The sequence below is a fragment of the Hyperolius riggenbachi genome, chromosome 2 (genome assembly GCF_040937935.1).
Source record: "Hyperolius riggenbachi isolate aHypRig1 chromosome 2, aHypRig1.pri, whole genome shotgun sequence".
Taxonomy (NCBI): Eukaryota; Metazoa; Chordata; class Amphibia; order Anura; family Hyperoliidae; genus Hyperolius; species Hyperolius riggenbachi.
The window spans coordinates 40,289,763-40,311,242 of record NC_090647.1 but is presented as its reverse complement, the minus strand read 5'-3'; the positions used below and the strand labels follow the sequence as shown (position 1 = coordinate 40,311,242).

The window sequence follows — 21,480 nt, the reverse complement described above, 5'->3', positions numbered from 1 at the left end:
TGGCTGCCGGGCAAGCCAGCACCTCTATTGCGTACATTGCCAGTTTGTGCCAGGTGTCTAGCTTCGATACCCAATAGTTGAAGGGTGCAGATGGATTGTTCAACACAGCTATGCCATCTGACATGTAGTCCTTAACCATCTTCTCCAGGCGATCAGTGTTGGAGGTGGATCTGCACGCTTGCTGTTCTGTGTGCTGCTGCATGGGTGTCAGAAAATGTTCCCACTCCAAGGACACTGCCGATACCATTCCCTTTTGGGCACTAGCTGCGGCTTGTGTTGTTTGCTGCCCTCCTGGTCGTCCTGGGTTTGCGGAAGTTAGTCTGTCGGCGAACAACTGGCTAGAGGAGGGGGAGGATGTCAATCTCCTCTTTAAAGTCTCCACAAGGGCCTGCTGGTATTCTTCCATTTTGACCTGTCGGACTCTTTCTTCAAGCAGTTTTGGAACATTGTGTTTGTACTGTGGATCCAGAAGGGTATAAACCCAGTAATTGGTGTTGTCCAGAATGCGCACAATGCGTGGGTCGCGTTCAATGCAGTCCTAGGCCGAAGAGGTCATAGCCTAGGGTCACAAAAACCTGTTTATTTGGGCTATTTCAATGGTAGTGATGGTGACGTACATAAATCTCAGCCATGGCCGTTAGCAACGTCTGAATTTCATGAAATGTCTCATGCAGGTAGAAGACATATTGTTAGACTTGGATTCCAAAGATGGGGTCCCTACATCTCTGCAAACCAGAGTTACAGGGGTCCAAAATTGGTAAAATCCCCCATAGGCTTTCATTGGGCCTCCTATTTACAGTTCCAAAATCTCACATCTTTTCAAAGGGCAATTGATCAGCAGTGGCAAATTTTCTAGCATTGTAGGGACCCTTAGGGGGGAACATGACTGGTGAGTTTCGGGCCCCTAGACCAAAGAGGTCATAGCCTAGGGTCACAAAAACCTGTTTATTTGGGTTATTTCAATGGTAGTGATGGTAACGTACATAAATCTCAGCCATGGCCGTTAGCAACGTCTGAATTTCACGAAATGTCTCATGCAGGTAGAAGACATATTGTTAGACTTGGATTCCAAAGATGGGGTCCCTACATCTCTGCAAACCAGAGTTACAGGGGTCCAAAATTGGTAAAATCCCCCATAGACTTTCATTGCCTCCCTATTTCACTTTCCAAAATCTCACATCTTTTCAAAGGGCAATGGCTCAGCAGTACCAAATTTTCTAGCATTGTAGGGACCCTTAGGGGGAACATGACTGGTGAGTTTCGGGCCCCTAGGCCAAAGAGGTCATAGCCTAGGGTCACAAAAACCTGTTTATTTGGGCTATTTCAATGGTAGTGATGGTGACGTACATAAATCTCAGCTATGGCCGTTAGCAACGTCTGAATTTCACGAAATGTCTCATGCAGGTAAAAGACATATTATTAGACTTGGATTCCAAAGATGGGGTCCCTACATCTCTGCAAACCAGAGTTACAGGGGTCCAAAATTGGTAAAATCCCCCATAGGCTTTCATTGGGCCTACTATTTACCGTTCCAAAACCTCACACCATTTCAAAGGGCAATGGCTCAGCAGTGGCAAAACTCACCAGTCATGATCCCCCTAAGGGTCCCTACAATGCTAGAAATTTTGGTACTGCTGAGCCATTGCCCTTTGAAAAGATGTGAGATTTTGGAAAGTGAAATAGGGAGGCAATGAAAGTCTATGGGGGATTTTACCAATGGACCCCTGTAACTCTAGTTTGCAGAGATGTAGGGACCCCATCTTTGGAATCCAAGTCTAACAATATGTCTTCTACCTGCATGAGACATTTCGTGAAATTCAGACGTTGCTAACGGCCATGGCTGAGATTTATGTACGTCACCATCACTACCATTGAAATAGCCCAAATAAACAGGTTTTTGTGACCCTAGGCTATGACCTCTTCGGCCTAGGACTGCATTGAACGCGACCCAGGCATTGTGCGCATTCTGAACAACACCAATTACTGGGTTTATACCCTTCTGGATCCACGGTACAAACACAATGTTCCAAAACTGCTTGAAGAAAGAGTCCGACAGGTCAAAATGGAAGAATACCAGCAGGCCCTTGTGGAGACTTTAAAGAGGAGATTGACATCCTCCCCCTCCTCTAGCCAGTTGTACGCCGACAGACTGACTTCCGCAAACCCAGGACGACCAGGAGGGCAGCAAACAACACAAGCCGCAGCTAGTGCCCAAAAGGGAATGGTATCGGCAGTGTCCTTGGAGTGGGAACATTTTCTGACACCCATGCAGCAGCACACAGAACAGCAAGCGTGCAGATCCACCTCCAACAGCGATCGCCTGGAGAAGATGGTCAAGGACTACATGTCAGATGGCATAGCTGTGTTGAACAATCCATCTGCACCCTTCAACTATTGGGTATCGAAGCTAGACACCTGGCACAAACTGGCAATGTATGCAATAGAGGTGCTGGCTTGCCCGGCAGCCAGCGTTATGTCGGAACGCTGTTTTAGTGCTGCCGGAGGCATCGTCACAGATCGGCGTATCCGCCTCTCCACAGAAAATGCAGACCGTCTGACTCAAATTAAAATGAATCAATCCTGGATTGGAAACGACTACGCAACACTCCCGGACCCCAACCAAGTAACATGAACAATGAACATCTGTGATGGGTTAGCGTTTCCGGTCCCTGTTTATTGAACCTCTCATCTGTATTAAATTTATGACTGCATGGCGACAAAACGCAAATTGCTATCCGCACGCTTCTTGTCCTCATGCAAGGCCTGGGTTGTTGTGTCTCAAAGCGTGGCCTTCTCCTCCTGCGCCACCCTCCTCCTGTTCCATCACGTGTGCTGCTGCTGGGTTAGCGTTACCGGTCCCTTTTCCTGGAACCTCTTATATGTATTACATTTATGACTGCATGCCGACAAAAAGCATGTTACCTGTGCAAAGAAAACAGACATTTCCCGCATTTAAGAGACAGTTTTCCCTTTGAAACTTTAAAATCGATTTTCTCAAAAACTATAAGCTCTTTTTGCTAAAAAAAATTTCCTCTTGTACCCACTCCCAAGGTGCACATACCCTGCAAATTTGGGGTATGTAGCATGTAAGGAAGCTTTACAAAGCACGAAAGTTCGGGTCCCCATTGACTTCCATTATGTTCGGAGTTCGGGTCGAACACCCGAACATCGCGGCGATGTTCGGCGAATGTTCGCGAACCCGAACATCTAGGTGTTCGCCCAACACTAGTAGAGACCACGGACCTCACACCGAAGATTAGGGAACTTGTGTATCATTCTGTTATACTTCAGACTAGTTGCAGGGTGTAGAGACCACGGACCTCACACCCAAGACTAGGCATTGTTTGATATCTGTTATGACCTATTGCTTTCCTGACTACCTCTCCACTCGCTGATTCGGTACCACGCATATCTGATCTTCTGTTGCCAACCCTGCCTGCCTTGGATACTGAATCAGTCTTCTGTCTTTGTACTTTGTCTGTCTGTGTGTTGCCGACCTGGCTTGCCCGACCTCGAGAGCTATCTCTCTCCCTTAGGAGATAGTCTCCAGATCACCTAGTGACATCCACCTTCAGGTGTCACTCACTCACTGGTCCTTCCTACCTTCAGCCTGAGACTCCACCCCTTGGAAGATCTCAGGCTGCTGGAAGGTTCTCGTGCTTCTCTAAAGAGCAGTGTTACCCACACTGCCAAGTATCACCTGCTCAGCAGGTGGATTACTCAAAGTAAATACTGTTGCACCAAACACTCACGATATATACAGGTGTCCAGAGGTTAGTACTATATCTGTATTATTGGTGATTCTGCAGATCATCAATAATCAGGTATATATCTGTATTCTTGGTGATACTGCAGATCACCAATAATCAGATTCTCTCTGTGTGCTGACACCGATCGTTACAACTACAAGGTCTTTTTGTCTTGTTCCCACTGTTCTCCTCAACATACTACCACTTCACTACCAACATCACTACCACTAAACACAACCCGAGGTTTGGGGGCCACTATGTTATAATACAGGCGTCTCCTTGCAGTTTCACATACACATGAGCTGGCATTTTACGCGCATGTACTTACGGGGGCAGCATCTGAGAGAGAAGCTTTTCCGTTTTCTGTTTTTCCACCTCCAGCTCCTCTGTTCTTTCTCGGATCAAGTCTTCTAAGTTGCTGGAGTATTGCTCTAGCATCCTCAGCATGGAGTCAATGATATTGGTCTTCTTACCTTTATTGATGGTTTTAAACTGGAAGAAAGTGGAAATTCCTTTATCAGGCCAGCATCATAATTAGAGAGAATCAATTTATTTGTCAGAAATTCTCTGGGAGCAAAATCTGTGTTATCAATCTGATCAAGTGACCGATTTGTACGTCTAGTTGGCAGGTTATGGTCATGTGATCATCTGTTTCCTCTGTAGGTTAAAATAGCAAGCAAAAGTGAGACATGATCACCTGAGTGTGGTCAGAGACTTACACATTAATCACCTGATCAAACCAATAGCGTGGCTGTCTATGAATCCTCCTCAAGAATTTCTGTAAAATACATTGACCATCTCTAGCTACTAGGGATGGCATTGGCAATGCTTAGGAAAACTCATGGAGAAGCATGTGATCAGTTTGATCAACTCATAGATTTGCAAGACTCTGATTTGCTGGTCATGAATGATCATGTGTTAAACCAGGAAGCAGAAAATCAGAACCTTACAAATCAACTGATCACATGCTTCTCCATGAGTTCTCCTATGCATTGCCATCGCTACTAGCTACATATGTATCAAAGCAAACAGGGACAAAGCACTTTTCTTTCTCCATGGTTGACACCTCCTTGTGTTTCAGAAGTGAAAAATAATGAGAAGGAGTTCTAATTTGTCAGAGCCCTGCTTGGTCCCCTCACCATGTTTCTGATGCTTTGAATTCAATACATTGTGAATGGATGTCAGCAGACCTCAGTCTATGTGGCCTTCCATTCCCTCGCTACCTGCTGGTCAGGGAAATACAGGTACCCCCAGCTTTCAGTACACCCTTGTGCTTCAATCCACCAGCTGTAAACAGCCTCAAGTCTATACTTACTCTAATACAATACTCAGCTCAAAAGAACATGTTGCCACGCGCTCCTCCTCAATCAGTAGTACCAGATGTAGCCCACCGTTAGTTACTGGTGGTATTCACACTTTGTCAACAGAATGGCTCAGCAGCCTCACTTCTAAAAACCGATCAGTTTAATATTCAAAAAATAGAAGATAAAACACAGAACATCATAGCGTATTATGTCATAACAATTCAGCCAAAGCCTGTTGCCAATCGCACTTACAGACTCCTGCGCTTGTATCTCGCATATCTCAATATCTCTATTAATGTCCACCCCCCTCCGGCAAGTATCATGTGGCGTCACGCTCTCTGCTCGTCTTTCGGCTAGGGCTTCTGGATTCCTGTGCGCTATGCCGGCCGGGCTCTGTGGCGCGATGATGTCATAAGTTAGACTGCTTGCTCCACCCTATGCATTTCGTCCTCCTATCCGGACTCATCAAGGGCATAGGAGCGATAGTTATATAGTTCTCAGGAACTACAGTGTACAGTGTTCTCACGTGTACACCACTTTATATTGGTCTTTCACTTGAAATTCCAATAAAATTGATTCATGTTTGTGGCAGTAATATGACAAAATGTGGAAAATTTCAAGGGGGCCGAATACTTTTGTAAGCCACTGTATATAAAATAATTGGGGAGCATGTATACAATATCAAGAAGGGGCTTGAGTCCCACAGTGTGTCAAACCACTTCAAAATGCACCACACAAAGATCCAAGTGGGTTGAGATTCATGGGAATTGAAAGATATATGAGAAAGTGGAGGGGGTCTAACTTAACAAAGGACATCTCCCAAGCCGAAGGAAGATGGACCCACTGTCTAAAGTCCCTAACCCCAGGAGGTTTAAATATTGAATTTGACCTCAACTGCTATATAGCTAACGATTAGTCAACTATAGACTGCTATACAGTAGATCATTTCCAGCATAAACATGAGCTAACATTGGCAGGAGGTCAGCATCTGGGCAGATATTAGTGTTTTTTGGAGGGAAAAAAAAAAACATACATAGGATAACTTATGTAGAAGCTTTCCAGAGGCGCCAATAGAATAAAAGTCACTTAAACGAGCTTAAAACCGATGGGGCAGTGGTGGGCCTATCCCATCTATGCGAACAAAGCAAACAAAGGAAGGACTGTGACATCAACAGTCAAACAACAATTTATTTATACTCCACAGTAAAAATAGGCAAGTTTTACTGTGGAGTATAAATAAATTGTTGTTTGACTGTTGATGCCACAGTCCTTCCTTTGTTTGCTTTGTCTGCATGGATGGGATAGGCCCACCACTGCCCCATCGGTTTTAAGCTCGTTTAAGTGACTTTTATTCTATTGGTGCCTCTGGAAAGCTTCTACATATTGCTAAGTCCACCCTTGGTGGAGGGTTGTACCCATCTTCTTCCCATCTACAGAGAGCGACTTTTAATCCTGAGTGGGGTCTGGTTAATCTCCCCACCTGCCTTCACAGTGTTTGCCTAATGGTAACCCTGGTTTGGGAGTATTAAATTGTTATATTACTCATTATTAATTATCATCTATACAATATCACACTATTGGGCTCTTGGTGTCCCCCCTCCCTTTATATGAGATAACTTATGGCAGTTAGGTAACAACAGTAACTGATATGCTGTGGAAAATTGCAGTACTGTATGATGAAAAGTAAATTGGAATACTGATGGTACAAATGTGGTAGCCAATGCACAATAGTATGGCATAACTGAGTTTTAATTGATGCAATTTTACGCACATTTTATTGATTGTATTTTATTCTGAGGGTTAGAGCTGAACATTAGAAGTGAAGCAAATGCCTTTCAGAAAAAAAGCACTGTTAATAAGTCAGGCCTGAAGTTGTGGCCATTAACCTCCTTGCCGGTTCAATTTTTTTGCCAAGGAGGCTGCATTACACTTTTTTTGTAATTTTTTTTTTTTTGTTTCATGTAGCTACCCGAGTGGTAGCTACATGAAACACCACTAGAGGGCGCATGTGTCCCTCTAGTCCGATCGCCGCTGGCAACAACAGCAAACAGGAGATTGCGTATAGAACGCAATCTCCTGTTTGGCTTCTCCTGTTGCCATGGCGACGATCGGAATGACACCCGATCCAGCCCTTTGCGCTGCCCTGGAGTGATTGGTCCGGGCTGCGCAGGGCTCTGGTGGGGGGGGGCCTTCTTCCGCTGCTGCGTGCGGCCGATCGCCGTGCAACGGCGCCGATCAAGCTGTACGTGTGGCTAGCAAACTGCTAGCTGCGCGTACAGCACTTTACAGAATTTAAATCGCCCCACCAGGGGCTGAGATATCCTCCGAGGCGGCTTACCCCGTGTCCAGCACGGGGTTACGGCTAAGGAGGTTAAATTAAAATATAGGTGCATAAGCAATTGCATTTCAATGGTACAAATGGGGTTGCCATAAAGGTATAAATGTGGTTGCCAATGCGCATTGAAGATAGAGAATAGCATGGTGTAACTGAGTTTAATTGATGCAATTTTATGTAAGTTTTATTGATTGTAATTTATTCTGAGGTTTAGGATTGAACATTAGAAGTGAACCAAAAGTCTTTTAGGAAACAAGCACTGCTTACAAGCTAGGCCTGAAGTTGAGGCCATTAAATTAAAATATTGGTGCATAGGCAATTGCATTCCAATGTAGCAAGGAGGAGGTAACCATTGCTGTCCGCCCACGGTAACCTTAGAAACTAGAAGGAGGGACTAACAGTACTAAAGAACGAAGTGACCGCTTGCTCCTATGCCCCTGATGAGTCCGGATAGGAGGACGAAATGCATTGGGTGGAGCAAGCAGTCTAACGTATGACATCATCGCGCCACAGAGCCTGGCCGGCATAGCGCACAGGAATCCAAAAGCCCTAGCCGAAAGACGAGCAGAGAGCGGGACGCCGCATGATACTTGCCGGAGGGGGGTGGACATTAATAGAGATATTGAGATATGCAAGATACAAGCGCAGTAGTCTGTAAGTGCAATTGGCAGCAGGCTTTGGCTGAATTGTTATGACATAATACGGTATGATGTTCTGTGTTTTATCTTTCATTTTTTGAATATTAAACTGATCGGTTTTTTGAAGTGAGGCTGCTGACCTCCTGCCAATGGTAGCTCATTTTTATGCTGGAAATGATCTACTGTATAGCAGTCTATAGTTAACTAATCATTAGCTATACAGCAGTTGAGGTCAAATTCAATATTTAAAGGGGAACTGAAGAGAGAGGTATATGGAGGCTGTCATGTTTATTTCCTTTTAATCAATACCAGTTGCCTGGCAGCCCTGCTGGTCTATTTCTCTGCAGTAGTATCTGATTAAAACCAGAAACAAGCATGCAGCTAGTCTTGTCAGATCAGACTTCTAAGTCTGAACCACTGAAACACCTGATCTGCTGCATGCTTGTTCAGGGGCTATGGCTAATAGTATTAGAGGCAGAGGATCAGCAGGGCTGCCAGGCAACTGGTATTGTCTAAAAGGAAATAAACATGACAGCCTCCATATACCTTTCTCTTCAGTTCCCCTTTAAACCTCCTGGGGTGAGGGACTTTAGACAGTGGATCCATCTTCCTTCGGCTTGGGAGATGTCCTTTGTTAGGTTAGACCCCCTCCACTTTCTCATATATCTTTCAATTCCCATGAATCTCAACCCACTTGGATCTTTATTGTGGTGCATTTTGAAGTGGTTTGACACACTGTGGGACTCAAGCCCCTTCTTGATATTGTATACATGCTCCCCAATTCTTTTATATAGTTCCCGAGAACTATATAACTCCTATGCCCCTGATGAGTCCGGATAGGAGGGCGAAATGCATCGGGTGGAGCAAGCAGTGTAACGTATGACATCATTGCACCACAGAGCCCGTCCGGCAGGCCGCAGGAATCCAGAAGCCCTAGCCGAAAGACGAGCAGAGAGCGGGACGCCGCATGATACTCACCGGAGGGGGGTGGACATCAATAGAGATATTGAGATATGCGAGATACAAGCGCAGGAGTCTGTAAGTGCAATTGGCAGCAGGCTTTGGCTGAATTGTTATGACATACTGTAATACGCTATGATGTTCTGTGTTTCATCTTTTATTTTTTGAATATTAAACTGATCGGTTTTTAGAAGTGAGGCTGCTGAGCCATTCTGTTGACAAAGTGTGAATACCACCAGTAACTAACGGTGGGCTACATCTGGTACTACTGATTGAGGAGGAGCGCGCGGCAACAACTCTGTTGAGCTGAGTATTGTATTTGAATCCTTCTGGAATCTTGCTGCAGCGATCCTGACTAATGAGTGAGAGCGGTTATTGATAAATGAACTGGCGCAGTATTCTGTTTGAACTGAACTATACTTACTCTAAACCTGGCGCACATTCAATTTTGATTGGTCAATGACTGACCAATGTTACCACCACTTTGTAGTATTAGAGCCTACTTAAAGAGAACCAGAGATGAAGCACCTTCATGTATTTTACCTTTTAAATCAGTGGGAACATGACAGTAAACACCTAATCTGCTCATTGTTTCATTGTTCTCTGTTTAATCTGACTGTTATCACCTCTGATAAGAATTCCCGACTGAGCACTCAGTCTAGCTTTGCTACAGAAAGATTATAGCGGAGTCTGTCTTCTCTGGTGTCTTTTCAAGCCCAAGCCTGCCCCCTTGTGGCTCTGCTATAAGGACTCAGCTATAATTCTTCCCTGCAAAGCCAGACTGAATGCTCAGTCCGGGATTCTTATCACAGCTGATAACAGACACTTTTAGCAGTGAGGATGAAACAGATAGCAGGGTAGGTGTTTTCTCTAATGTTCTTACTGATATATATGGTAAAATACACAAGGGTGCTTCCTCTCTGGTTCCCTTTAAACAATATGTTTATAGTATTTAAAATCTGTTGTCCCTCATACTACGTAAGGATGTGGTAAAATTGCAATGTATTTCAGTACTGGTATAGGCACATTAGAAGCAGGTAAGAATCTGTAAGTATGTGTGCTATAATTCTTGCAGCGTCAACAGCTGACCCAGTGAGGAACATTTTATTTCAACCAAGGTGGTGTCCAATGGAGAAAGGATTTCACTATGTATAATGTAACCATAGATAGAACGTAAAATGAATAGCGAACCTGATCAAAAATCTCATCGAATGTCGGCCTCCTGTCCGCCAGCTCACTCCAGCACTGCTTCATGAGTTGGATGCACTCCAGTGGGGCCTGATCCGGGGCCACGGTGGGCCGACATAATGGAGGAGGCTTTTTTACTTTTCTGATGATTTCTAGGACAGGGAAAAAAATCATCTCCTTAGAAACAGTAATTTCTGCATGAACGTTTTCCCTAGAGATGTCTTCTTCTCCCTGAATAAAGGGGTGGGCGGCACCCATAGGAGACTTATTGGATACTTTAGCGGTCATACATTTTAAAAACAGGGGGAAGCAGGCATGTGCAGGAAGCGGTCCTCATGCCCACCGCTCCCCCCATTCTCTTCCTTCCCCCTTCGCTCTTTTATAAAGGTCGTGCAAAGTCAACGACCTCACCGACCAGGAAATAACTTAACGGGGCCTTTATAGGAGAACAGAGGGGATCGGAAGAGAACGGGGGGAGCGGTGGGCATGAGAACCGTTTCCTGCACATGCCTGCTTCCTCCTGTTTTTTTAAATTTGTGACCACTAACTAAGGTATCCTTTAAGGTCATATAGGCTAGCAAGATCAGAGGTCAAAGTTAGCAAAGCCAAGGCCACGCTGCCGCCAAGGCAAATCCGGCATTTGTCTCCATTGGTCTTAATTTTGAACATTATGGAAGGTTTTGCAGCAAACTATTTTTACATATTTAACTTTTTAATAAAGGAGTACATTGCATGGTTTTCTAAGCTGGTTTTGGGCTCGTTTTTCTTTCTCTCTTTGAGGCTTAGTTTACACTGCAAATCGCAATTTCAATTTGAGATTCCAATTAGTGATCTCAATTTACGATTTTCAATGGATGCTAGCAACGCAAGAAAAAAAAACCCAAACAAACAAAAAAACCCGGGAAAAACACACATAAACCCCAACTTTTTTAATCCTATCAAAAATCGGAATCGCATCTAAAATCACAGCAAAATCAGAATTACAAAGTAATTACAAAGCTGAATATGTGTTCCTTAATTAACTAACAAAGTCATATTCTTACCTTTTTATACAGTGTAGTCACTGTATAAAAAGGTAAGAATATGACTTTGTTAGTTAATTAAGGAACACAAATTCATACTCTTATATCCTCCCCCCCCTTTTTTTCCCTCCTAATTATACTTGAGAGGACACATTTTCCAGATATAAAGGGACAAGTGATGAGGTTGAGGTTGACTTTTTTTTTTAGTATAGATGGTACATATGGCCTTTGGAGGCAGAACCCTATCTCTAAAGCTGGCCACTAATGGTCCAATTTCTAGCGAAAAATCGTTCGAGCGATCAGAATTTCTGATCGGACGAAAAATCGTTCACTACACCATCAACTAACCAATCTTTGCTTCCTATCTATCACGACCATCAAGAAAACCCAAATTTTCGTTCGACGAAAATTCATTCGGGCGACATTTTTTACACTCGTTCATAATCGATTGTGTCCACCAATGGAGATTATTTACAACCAATCCGATCAGAATTTCTGATCGCTCGAAGGATTTTTCGCTAGAAATTGGACCGTTAGTGGCCAGCTTAAGTAAAGTGGTACAAATGACAGTATATGTTACTGTTACATTCCAGAGAGGAGAATGTGCCCGACTGGCGAGGATTTTTAAGCCATGGTTAATTTTCCTGCAGTCATTTTGGAGTCTAAAGTATGTCAACATCGGGTAGCTGGTTTGGGATGTAAGCACAAGTAAATGTGAAATAACTACTATTAATTTATTTCTATTAATAGTTACGCCTTCCCAGTTGGCTAGTCAGCTAGACAGTTACCAGACAAACGTACTGAGTGACAACACAACTAATGGCATGGTAAATATGGGAACATGCAAGCACCATAATCCAGGAAAAATGATGGCCAGAATTAACCCCGATCTGCATTTTTCCAACAGATCCATGCCTGGAGGAAAAAAAAACACTTAGAGTATGATCTTCAAGACCACAGTACACCGCCAAAAGATCCATGCCTGTAGAAACCAAGGCTTCCTGTATGGTCCCCAAGTCCGCTGTACACTGCCAACAAATCCATGCCTGGATAAACCAAAGCTTCCGATATAGTTTTCAAGACCGATGAATCCTGCCAACAGATCCATGCCTGGAGAAACCAAGGTTTCCAGTTTGGTCTCCAAGATGCCTGTACCCTTCCAACAAAACCATGTCTGGAGAAATCAAGGCTTCCAGTATGCTCTTCAAGACTACTGTATCCGGCCAACAGATCCATGCCTGAATAAACGAAGGCTTCATCTTTAAGACCACGGTATCCTGTCAAAAGATCCATGCCTTGATAAACTAAGGCTTCCAGTATGGTCTCCAAAAGAGCTGTACCCTGCCAACAGATCCATGCCTGTAGAAACCAAGTCTTCCTGTATGGTCTCCAAGACCACTGTACGCTGCCAGCAGATTTATGCCTGGATAAACCAAGGCTTCCAGTATGGTCTCCAAGATGCCTGTACTCTTCCAACAAATTCATGCCTGGAGAAAACAAGGCTTCCAGTATCGTCTCCAAGACCGCTGTACCCTGCCAACAGATCCATGCCTGGAGAAACCAAGGCTTCAAATATGGTCTCCAAGGTGTTCAACATTTACTCTTTGTGTGAACAGAACTTAGTTTACTCACCACCTGTGAAGTTTACAGCTAATCATACATTCTGATAACAACCAAAATTAATTTCTTACCCTCGGCTGAAAGTCCTGACATGCAGTAGGGTGGACCCCGTACAATAACCTCTTGCAGTATAATAGCAAAACTGAAGACATCACCTTTAAACGTCCCTCTCTTGGCCAGATTCTGATCTCGAAGTAGTTCAGGCGCTGTCCAAAATAAATCTGTATAAAAGAAAGTCATGTAATTTTCCAGCATACTGAGCAACAACGGAAATATTTCTAAGAAAAATACAAGCTCTATATTTTTCCTTGATCTCCATGTACAAAAATGGACGGTCTTGCTGTTATTTGGAGGAATAGAGATCAACGAGAAGGGAGTTATATCAAACATCAAACACTAACAGATGGTGGCCAAAAAAGTGAAGTCTATCATTTCAGATGTCTTAAGATGGCCATACATCTACCGATTTTGCAGCTGATGGGCCATCCAATTTGATAATTATAACTGAATCATATGAATATTGGTGCTGCTAAAAGGCATAGCATGCCCGAAATCCAATGCCCAATTCGTTAGTTGTATGACTACCTTAAATGTAGCCATACGGTCTTCCCAAAGATTAATGTATATTAGATTTTGGACAATTGAATAACTGCAAGTTTAATCAGGAACAGCAATGGATTTGTATTGCATAGTTTTGTAGTGTGGTAAAAAGTACAACACTAGCATGAAAACAGTACACTCGATTTTCCATCAGATCTCTCTAGATATCATATTGGACTGAATGCTGCAATGTTGTGAAATGATTTTTAATTAACGGTTTTAACCTCTTGACGACCAGCTAACGCCGATTGGCATAAACTGGTCGTCTGCGGGTTACCATGGAAACGGCCGCTCGATCGAGCGGCCTTTCCATGTCAGTTCACGGAGGGTGTCTCCGTGAACAGCCGGAGAGCCGCCGATCGCGGCTCGCCGGCAAAATGTAAACACGCGGGGAAGAAATCTCTGCTGTTTACATCACACGGCACTGCTGCGCAGCAGCGCCGTGACGTAGATCGGCGACCCCCGGCCTCTGATTGGCCGGGGATCGCCGGCATCTGATAGGCAGAAGCCTATCCTATCAGGCGCAGGACGGAATTCCGTCCTGCGCCGCTCACAGGGGGAGGGAGAGGGAGGGAAGGGGAAGGAGGCCAGGAAGCGCTGCGGAGGGGTGCTTTGAAGAGCCCCCCCGCAAGCGCAAGCAGCCGGCGGCGATCAGACCCCCCAGCAGGACATCCCCCTAGTGGGGAAAAAAGGGGGGTAGTCTGATCGCCCTGCTGCACTCCTGATCGGTGCTGCGGGCTGTAGAGCCCACGCAGCACCGATCACTGGAAATTACCCTGGTCGTCAAGTGGTTAAAGCAACCTAATTCTCTTCTCAACCCTTTTATCTAACTCACACTAGTCCTGGCCCAAAGGACCCAGATGACCCAAGGGTAGACAAAGTTCTAGTTCTACCTAAATTTTCTGGGAGCACTCGGCAAAGTAGAAGGTAATTCCAATTTGGACTCAACACTTAAACTGAAGTGAGAAGAAAATGGAGGCTGCCATATTTATTTCCTGTTAAACAATAGCAGTTTCCTGGCAGCCTTGCTGATCTATTTGGCTGTGGTAGTGTCAGCATAACACCAGAAACAAGCATGCAGCTAATATTGTCAGATCTGACAATAATGTCAGAAACACCTGATCTGCTGCATGCTTGTTCAGGGACTATGTCTAAAAGCATTAGAGGCAGAGGATCAGCAGGGCTGCCAGGCAACCGATATTGGTTAAAAGAAATTAAATATGGCAGCCTCCATATCCCTCTCACTTCAGCTCTCCTCTAAGTGGGAAAATTCTCCACACTTTGCTGTTTATTTGCAATGGCATTTATACAGCATAGCAAGCAAACACAAATCAAGGCACTTGAGAAAGAGTGTTCGGCCTGAAAAGTTGTGCTAGCTTGCTGTGCTGTATAACAGCTATTGCAAGTAAAAAAGCAAAGTTTGACAGGTCCACTCCTCTCAGCCAGGAGGAATGAAGATCAAACAGAAAGGAGTCACAACAACCATCAAACATCACCAGCTGGCAGCAAAGAACAGTGAAATCTATCATTCCAGATGTCTAAATGTAGCCATACAAAAGACAATTGCTGTATAACCGCTATTGTGAGTAGAAAGCAAAGTTTGACAGCTCCGCTCCTGTCAGCCAAGAACAGAAAGCTCAGACTGCAGTGGACATAGACCACCAAAATTGGACAGCTGAAGACTGGTCTGGTGAGGCACATAGATGGTGGGGTTCGAACAGGCATGGGCAAACTTGGCCCTCCAGCTGTTACGGAACTACAAGTCCCACAATGCATTGCAGGAGTCTGACAGCCACAGCCATGACTCATAAAGGCAAACGCATTGTGGGATTTGTAGTTCCTTAACAGCTGGAGGGCGAAGTTTGCCTATGCCTGGGTTAGAATCTGGTGACAACAGCAGGAATCTATGGAGCCAACCAGCCTTGTGTCAGTAGTCCAGGCTGGGGGAGGCTTGTGTTATGGAAGCAGCTGAGAAATTAGTGGAAATGATTACATAATATACTCAATCATCTCAACATAGACCAGAACCTCAAAGATATGTTTTCCACACCTGCAACATCTTCTGGAATCAATTACATGAAGAACTAAGGCAAGTACAAAGGGAAACTGTACTAAGTATTAGTATGGTGTTCCTAATTAACCCTTTAGCAGCCAATTTAGAGGTTTGCAGGTGCTCCAGGTCAATTTATTTTAGCAATTTTTTTTTATTTTGTTTGTTACATTTCATTGTTTCTAATTAGTACCGCTGTAATGTGCATTTATGGCCATGTGTCACTAGGGGGCAGTGTGTGGCAATAATAGAGGACTTCTGCTTTCAGTTTCTTTATTTTCTGCTAGCAGGGAGAGATCAAAGCAGTCCAAGAATTTACAGCTCCATGAGTTCTGCTGGCTGAGATAGAAGCAGTGCACTTATCTCAAACATGATAACTCTATTGAAGATGCTAATGGGTCAAAGTGCTCATTGATGGTCAATAGATGTTGAGCTGCAATAAAGACTGTGTGATTTATTGATAAGCAACCTGCCAATTATCTGCACTTTGTTAATCAAGTATACGAATGTGAAATCAATAAAAGTCTACGGATCATTTATGTACATCTAAAAAATAAAGTTCGGTTTCGTTTCTGACCATTAATTTTTTTTTCTTACCTCCAAATGTTGGAGTTTCCCGTGGAGTTTTCTGGTTCTCTAAAATTTCATTATAGCCATAATCTGTGAGCTTCAAGACAAACCTGCCGTCCACGACGCAGTTCCGGGATTTCAGACGCCCATGTGGGAAGTCTCGGTGGTGCAGATATCTCATTCCCTGTGCCAACGCAAAGTTCCAGATAAGCATTCGATATACAAAGTATTTATATGTTTGGTAAGTATGTGATTTTTCTCCTGAGCTTAGGCTTGGGTACACTTTTGCTTAATGCCAATCTGCATACAAATTGCAACCAAACTTGTATCATCTCAGAAAGAGCTTGACTCGTTATACTTATTGCGCTGAAACAGTGCAAATTAAATATAATTATGCGCATAAATTAAATGTGCACACTACGTGCGCTACTGGCAGTGTTGGTTGCGCTCCTTAGAAATGGCCAATCCTTCCAAATGCTGCACGATAGTGATGTATCTATGTTAATTAATCCAAAAGTAATGGTAAAAATCCCGCTGCACCAGATGGTAGGGTGAAGTAAAAAAATCTTTTTATGGGTGATATGTCTGGTTTTCAATTCCAGGGCATAGAAAGGGTGGCGCATTCTGCAAGGGGGGGAAACTTATACAACAAACTTTTGAAACGAGAGGCGTTCTGGATTTGGAAATTGGGAACACGTTCCCCTATGGGACTCAACTCCAGAATGGACCTCAATACATTCTACGATAGATAATCTCGAATAGGGATTCTTCCCTGTTTCCCTGTTTTCCTCCCCTTGCACCCGGCGCCAACACCCTGAGCCCTTTGACTTCTATTTTCTGGCCTTTCTGGCTTTCCGACTGGCTCTTCCTATTCACTTTTTGTCTCCTTCCTTCCCCTTCCCCCTCCCCCCCCTCTCTTCTCCCCCCCCCCTCCCCCCAGGTCTTTCTTCCCTCTCTAATAGGGATGTAGCAATTGGTTTTCATATACATAAATAGAAATTGTGATTAATTAATCAATAAATATTTAATAAGAATAGATTTGCGACAACATGATGTGCTTTTACATGTGTGTTTTTATATGTACTTTCAGCATAACGTATTGGTTTATACCATTTTAAATTTGCGATGTCTGTAACTTTAAGGCCAAAATGGACACCCCTGTGGGTGGGGCCCTCTCTTTGCTATATAACTGATGTAATGCATGTGTATGTTAGCTATGATTAAGGAGCCATCTTTTGCTCCGATACGCGTGAGCTTTTATCTGCAACGCTGACATGGAGTAACAGAATAAAGATTTTTTTACTTCACCCTACCATCTGGTGCAGCGGGATTTTTACCATTACTTTTGGATCATTTGGCCTTGAATTTACCTGCTCCCATTTGGGACTATACGTGAGTGTAGCAGTCTCTTTTTTCTATGTACTATCTATGTTAATTAACCTCTTGAGGACCGCAGTATTAAACCCCCCTAAAGACCAGGCCAATTTTCACAATATTGGCCACTGCAGCTTTAAGGCCAAGCTGCAGGGCCGCACAACTCAGCACGCAAGTGATTCCCCCCCCTTTTTCTGTTGGTGGGGTCTGATCGTCCCCCATTTATGTTACTGTTTTTTAAATAAAATTTACTATTTATTATTTATTTGTCTCCCCCTGAAAACCCTCCCCCCAGCCAGCCAATGACGCGATCGGCTGTCAAAGGCTTCAGCCTATGAGAGCCGATCGCTCTCATATGTGCCAGGGGCTGTCCCCAGTACAGCTCTGCTGCAGATCGCCACTCGGAGACTGAAGGCGGGGCGGAGTTCAGTCTCCCAAGCAGGAGATGCGCGCGCAGCCTGCGCACGATCTCCTGCCGTAGCCGGCCCCGCAGTCGATAGGTAGTTAACATAGTAGCGCCCACGCTGGTGAAGTATAGCGGTCACGATACATCACTATCGCGTGACATTTGAAAGGATCGGCCATTGCTAAGGAGCGCTCACTTCGCTGCCAGTAGCACATGTAGCGTGTGCGTGCTACAATTAAGTTGCGCTAATTTAATTTATGCGTGTAATAAGACTTTACTTGCGCTTTGTCAGCGCCATAAGCATAATAAATCAAGCTCCATATGTGAAATTACTGGATTAACTCCAGTGTAGAGTCACATGTTTAGGGCTGTTAGGCCCCTTTTCCATGGGAGGCTGACGGTAAATACCTTGATAAGATCCAGAAGCAGGGAAGATTTGAACATCCAGTCCAGTTTGACATCTTCGTTCCTCAGCAGATCTTCCAGACTTCCCCTGGAGCAGTGCTCTGTCACGATGGCGAAGATTCCGCAGTCAGAAAAAAATCCCAAAAAAGGATTGACGTTTTCGTGCCTCAGATCCTTCATCTGGAAAACACAACAGGCACCAATAAATAAAGTTTAGTCTTCTAGTGACCGCCCAATGACTTTCTCATTTGTAACCTCTTCACAGGCATGAGAAGACTCCAAGACTTCTCAAGGGCTGCCCCTACCCTCTTCATTCCATTAGACTTTTTCCTACCCTCAACAAATTTAAACAACTCTCATATACTGCCTATTGAAACCCACCATCTTCTTCTGTCTCCTAACCATTACTAATCACCTCCAGTTCCATATCCCCCACCGCCTAGACTGTACTGAGCAGATACTCTTTTCCGCATACATTTAAGCAAGCACTGTAAATTAAATTAAGCGCATTATGCCGCCAACAGTAAAATATTGGTAATGTTACAGGTACTCTACTATTGCCTTATATTACTCTTAACCTTACACTAAGCTCCCTTACATCGAAACAAAAGCAAACATTTTTCCAAGTACCATGTTTTTGGGAATATAATACACATTTTTCTCCCCCAAAAGTGGATTCCAAATACAGGGAGTCCTTGAGCCGGGTTGGCAGTTCGTACCTGCAGATACAAACTTCCAACCTGTCTCAACGTCGGGGACTCCCTGACTGTATTGTCCTCTGTTTGCCCCCCTGTGTCCTCCGCTTCACCCGTGCTATGTAATTGCAAGTGGAGTGTCTCTCACCTGATCCGAGGGAGCCCATGGAGATAAGCTGCATCTCCTCTCCCTCACTCTTCCCCTAGCGCTGGCTTGTGCTGATCGTGTGATCACACACGACCGACACCAGGGGAAGAGTAAGGGAGAGGAGAAGCAGTTGATGGCTGCAGGCTCCCTCGAATCTGGTGAGAGATGTGACACTTGTAATTACATTACATGGGGGAGCGGAGGACACGGAGGCATAGGGGGGACACAGGGGAACAAACAGGGACAAGGACACGGGACTAAAATGAGGACACAGGGGGACAGAGGCAGACACATGGGGACAAAAGCGGACACAAGGGGCACAGAGGCGGATGCATGGGGACAAAAATGGGGACGCAACAGGACAGAGGTTGATACATGTAGGACACAGGTGGACATATGGGGCTTCATTCACTAACCGGCACTAAGTGTTAGCGCCGGTGTGAAAAGCTGTTTTTTGCCCCTAGTGCATGCAAAGCTACTTCGCGCGCAGCCCCGCTCACTGTGCGCACAGCGCGGGTGTGCCTATATTAGTGCACGTCGCACCCCCTGTGCCCCTTAAACGTTGCACCCGCTGCCCCTTGATAACGGCGCATCAGGTGCCCCCGAAGTGGCGCATTGATGCGCTGTTTCAGGGGCACCCGATGGGCCGTTATCAAGGGGCAGCAGGTGCAACGTTACCGTCGCACCGCACACTAATATAGGCACACCCCGCGCTGTGCGCGCAGTGAGCTGTACTAAGACTGATGTGTGGGTGCAAACTACTTAGTGCCGTAGTTTGCGCCCACTAAGTGATAGGGCACTCTAACCGGCTTAGTGCCGGTTAGTAAATCAAGGCCTTGGAGGACAAAAACGGGGACACAGGAGGACACAAGAGGGACACAAAGGGGACAGGAGGACATAGGGGAACACAAGACGTAAAAAGGGTACAAAAGAGGTACACAATAATTGGGGGGGATCAACAAGACGCCCTTGCACTATAGACGCACCAGGTTTAGTATATATTTTTTCCCTGGTTTTTGTCCTCTAAACCTCGGTGCATCTTTGGGCCGTTATCATTTTAAGTTATTGTAAGTATTACCTAAGCTTGAATACGTATGCTATGTGAGCACAAGGATAAAGAGACATCAGATTCCTAATAAGGTGCATAAATGTGCTTCTTACTTTGCGCAGTGTGCTAGTTGCGCTCTGCCGCAGCTCGTGGTAAGGTCCTTGTGCAAACTTCTTCAGCCACACCCAGTCTCCCTGTAAGAACAACATCACATGACATGTGTAGCTTTATGTACATTAATAAATAAGCCAATAAATCACAGTGTTTGGGGGCAGCTTGTTCTGGCCAGCAGGAACGGTCCTTTGGCTCTGGCCTAAATGCTACCCCCTCCACAATAACAATGGGTTTGATTCACAAAGGTTACTTATTTTCACCTTAACTGTAAAGAGTGCTAATGCATGAGATAAACAAATAAGGCGAGATAATTCATGAGATAAATAGATAAGGAGAACTAAACCATGAGTTATATCAAATAAGGAGAGCTAAACCATGAGTTATGTCAAATAAGGAGCGCTAAAACCATGAATTATACCAAATAAGGAGAGCTAAACAGTGGTGCTCGTAATGGACAAAAACTTCGTTTCGCAAATTTCGCTAAGTTTTTCGCATCGTAAAACTTCGCATTAAACTTCGCGTAGTATTTTACGAAATTACGGGTATAATGTAATTATGGCTACGGTGCTACACTTGTAAACCAAATTGCGTAATGTAATAACTCGTTACTTACGCCTGAAAATCCGCATTAAACTTGCCAATGCGCATACTATACACTGTATATTAATGCGCATAATTAAGCTTATAATGTGTATAAACATACGCATTAAACAGTGCATGCGTGTCTATAAAATACCATGTTCGCATGCGGAAGTTTGCAAGTGTACATCAATCAAAATACGCATCAAAAGGATCCTTTTATTCTCCTGCTGCCTATGTCACTGCACTGAGCATCATCACGCGCATGCGCAGTGTATTCTTCATTACAGTTCAAATTGTTCAAAACAGTTCTAAATACTTAACCACTTCACCACTGAGGGGTTTTACCCCCTGACCACCAGAGCAATTTTCACCTTTCAGCGCTCCGTCCATTCATTCGTCTATAACTTTATTATTACTTATTGCAATGAAATGAACTATATCTTGTTTTTTCCGCCACCAATTAGGCTTTCTTTAGGTGGGACATTATGCCAAGAATTATTTTATTCTAAATGTGTTTTAATGGGGAAAATAGGAAAAAATGTGGGAAAAAATTATTATTTTCAGTTTTTGGCCATTATAGTTTTTAAATAATGCATGCTACTGTAATTAAAACCCATGAAATTTATTTGCCCATTATTCCCGATTATAAAACCGTTTAAATTATGTCCCTAT

At 44.2% G+C, this 21,480-nt stretch overlaps 1 protein-coding gene across 5 annotated transcripts in view; it reads right to left on the bottom strand.

Annotated features, from left to right (window-relative positions):
* The window catches only part of LOC137545451 (retinal guanylyl cyclase 2-like), a 176,149-nt gene that overhangs the window by 50,006 nt on the left and 104,663 nt on the right, over nt 1–21,480 (bottom strand). For all 5 annotated transcript variants that reach the window (XM_068266680.1, XM_068266675.1, XM_068266679.1 and 2 more), the window contains exons 8-13: nt 20,226–20,306; nt 18,225–18,401; nt 16,064–16,220; nt 12,888–13,037; nt 10,178–10,326; nt 4,078–4,241 (exon numbers count right to left, since the gene is read on the bottom strand). In XM_068266680.1, the coding sequence (XP_068122781.1) occupies nt 4,078–4,241; nt 10,178–10,326; nt 12,888–13,037; nt 16,064–16,220; nt 18,225–18,401; nt 20,226–20,306 (878 nt within the window). The remainder of the gene's footprint in view (nt 1–4,077; nt 4,242–10,177; nt 10,327–12,887; nt 13,038–16,063; nt 16,221–18,224; nt 18,402–20,225; nt 20,307–21,480) is intronic.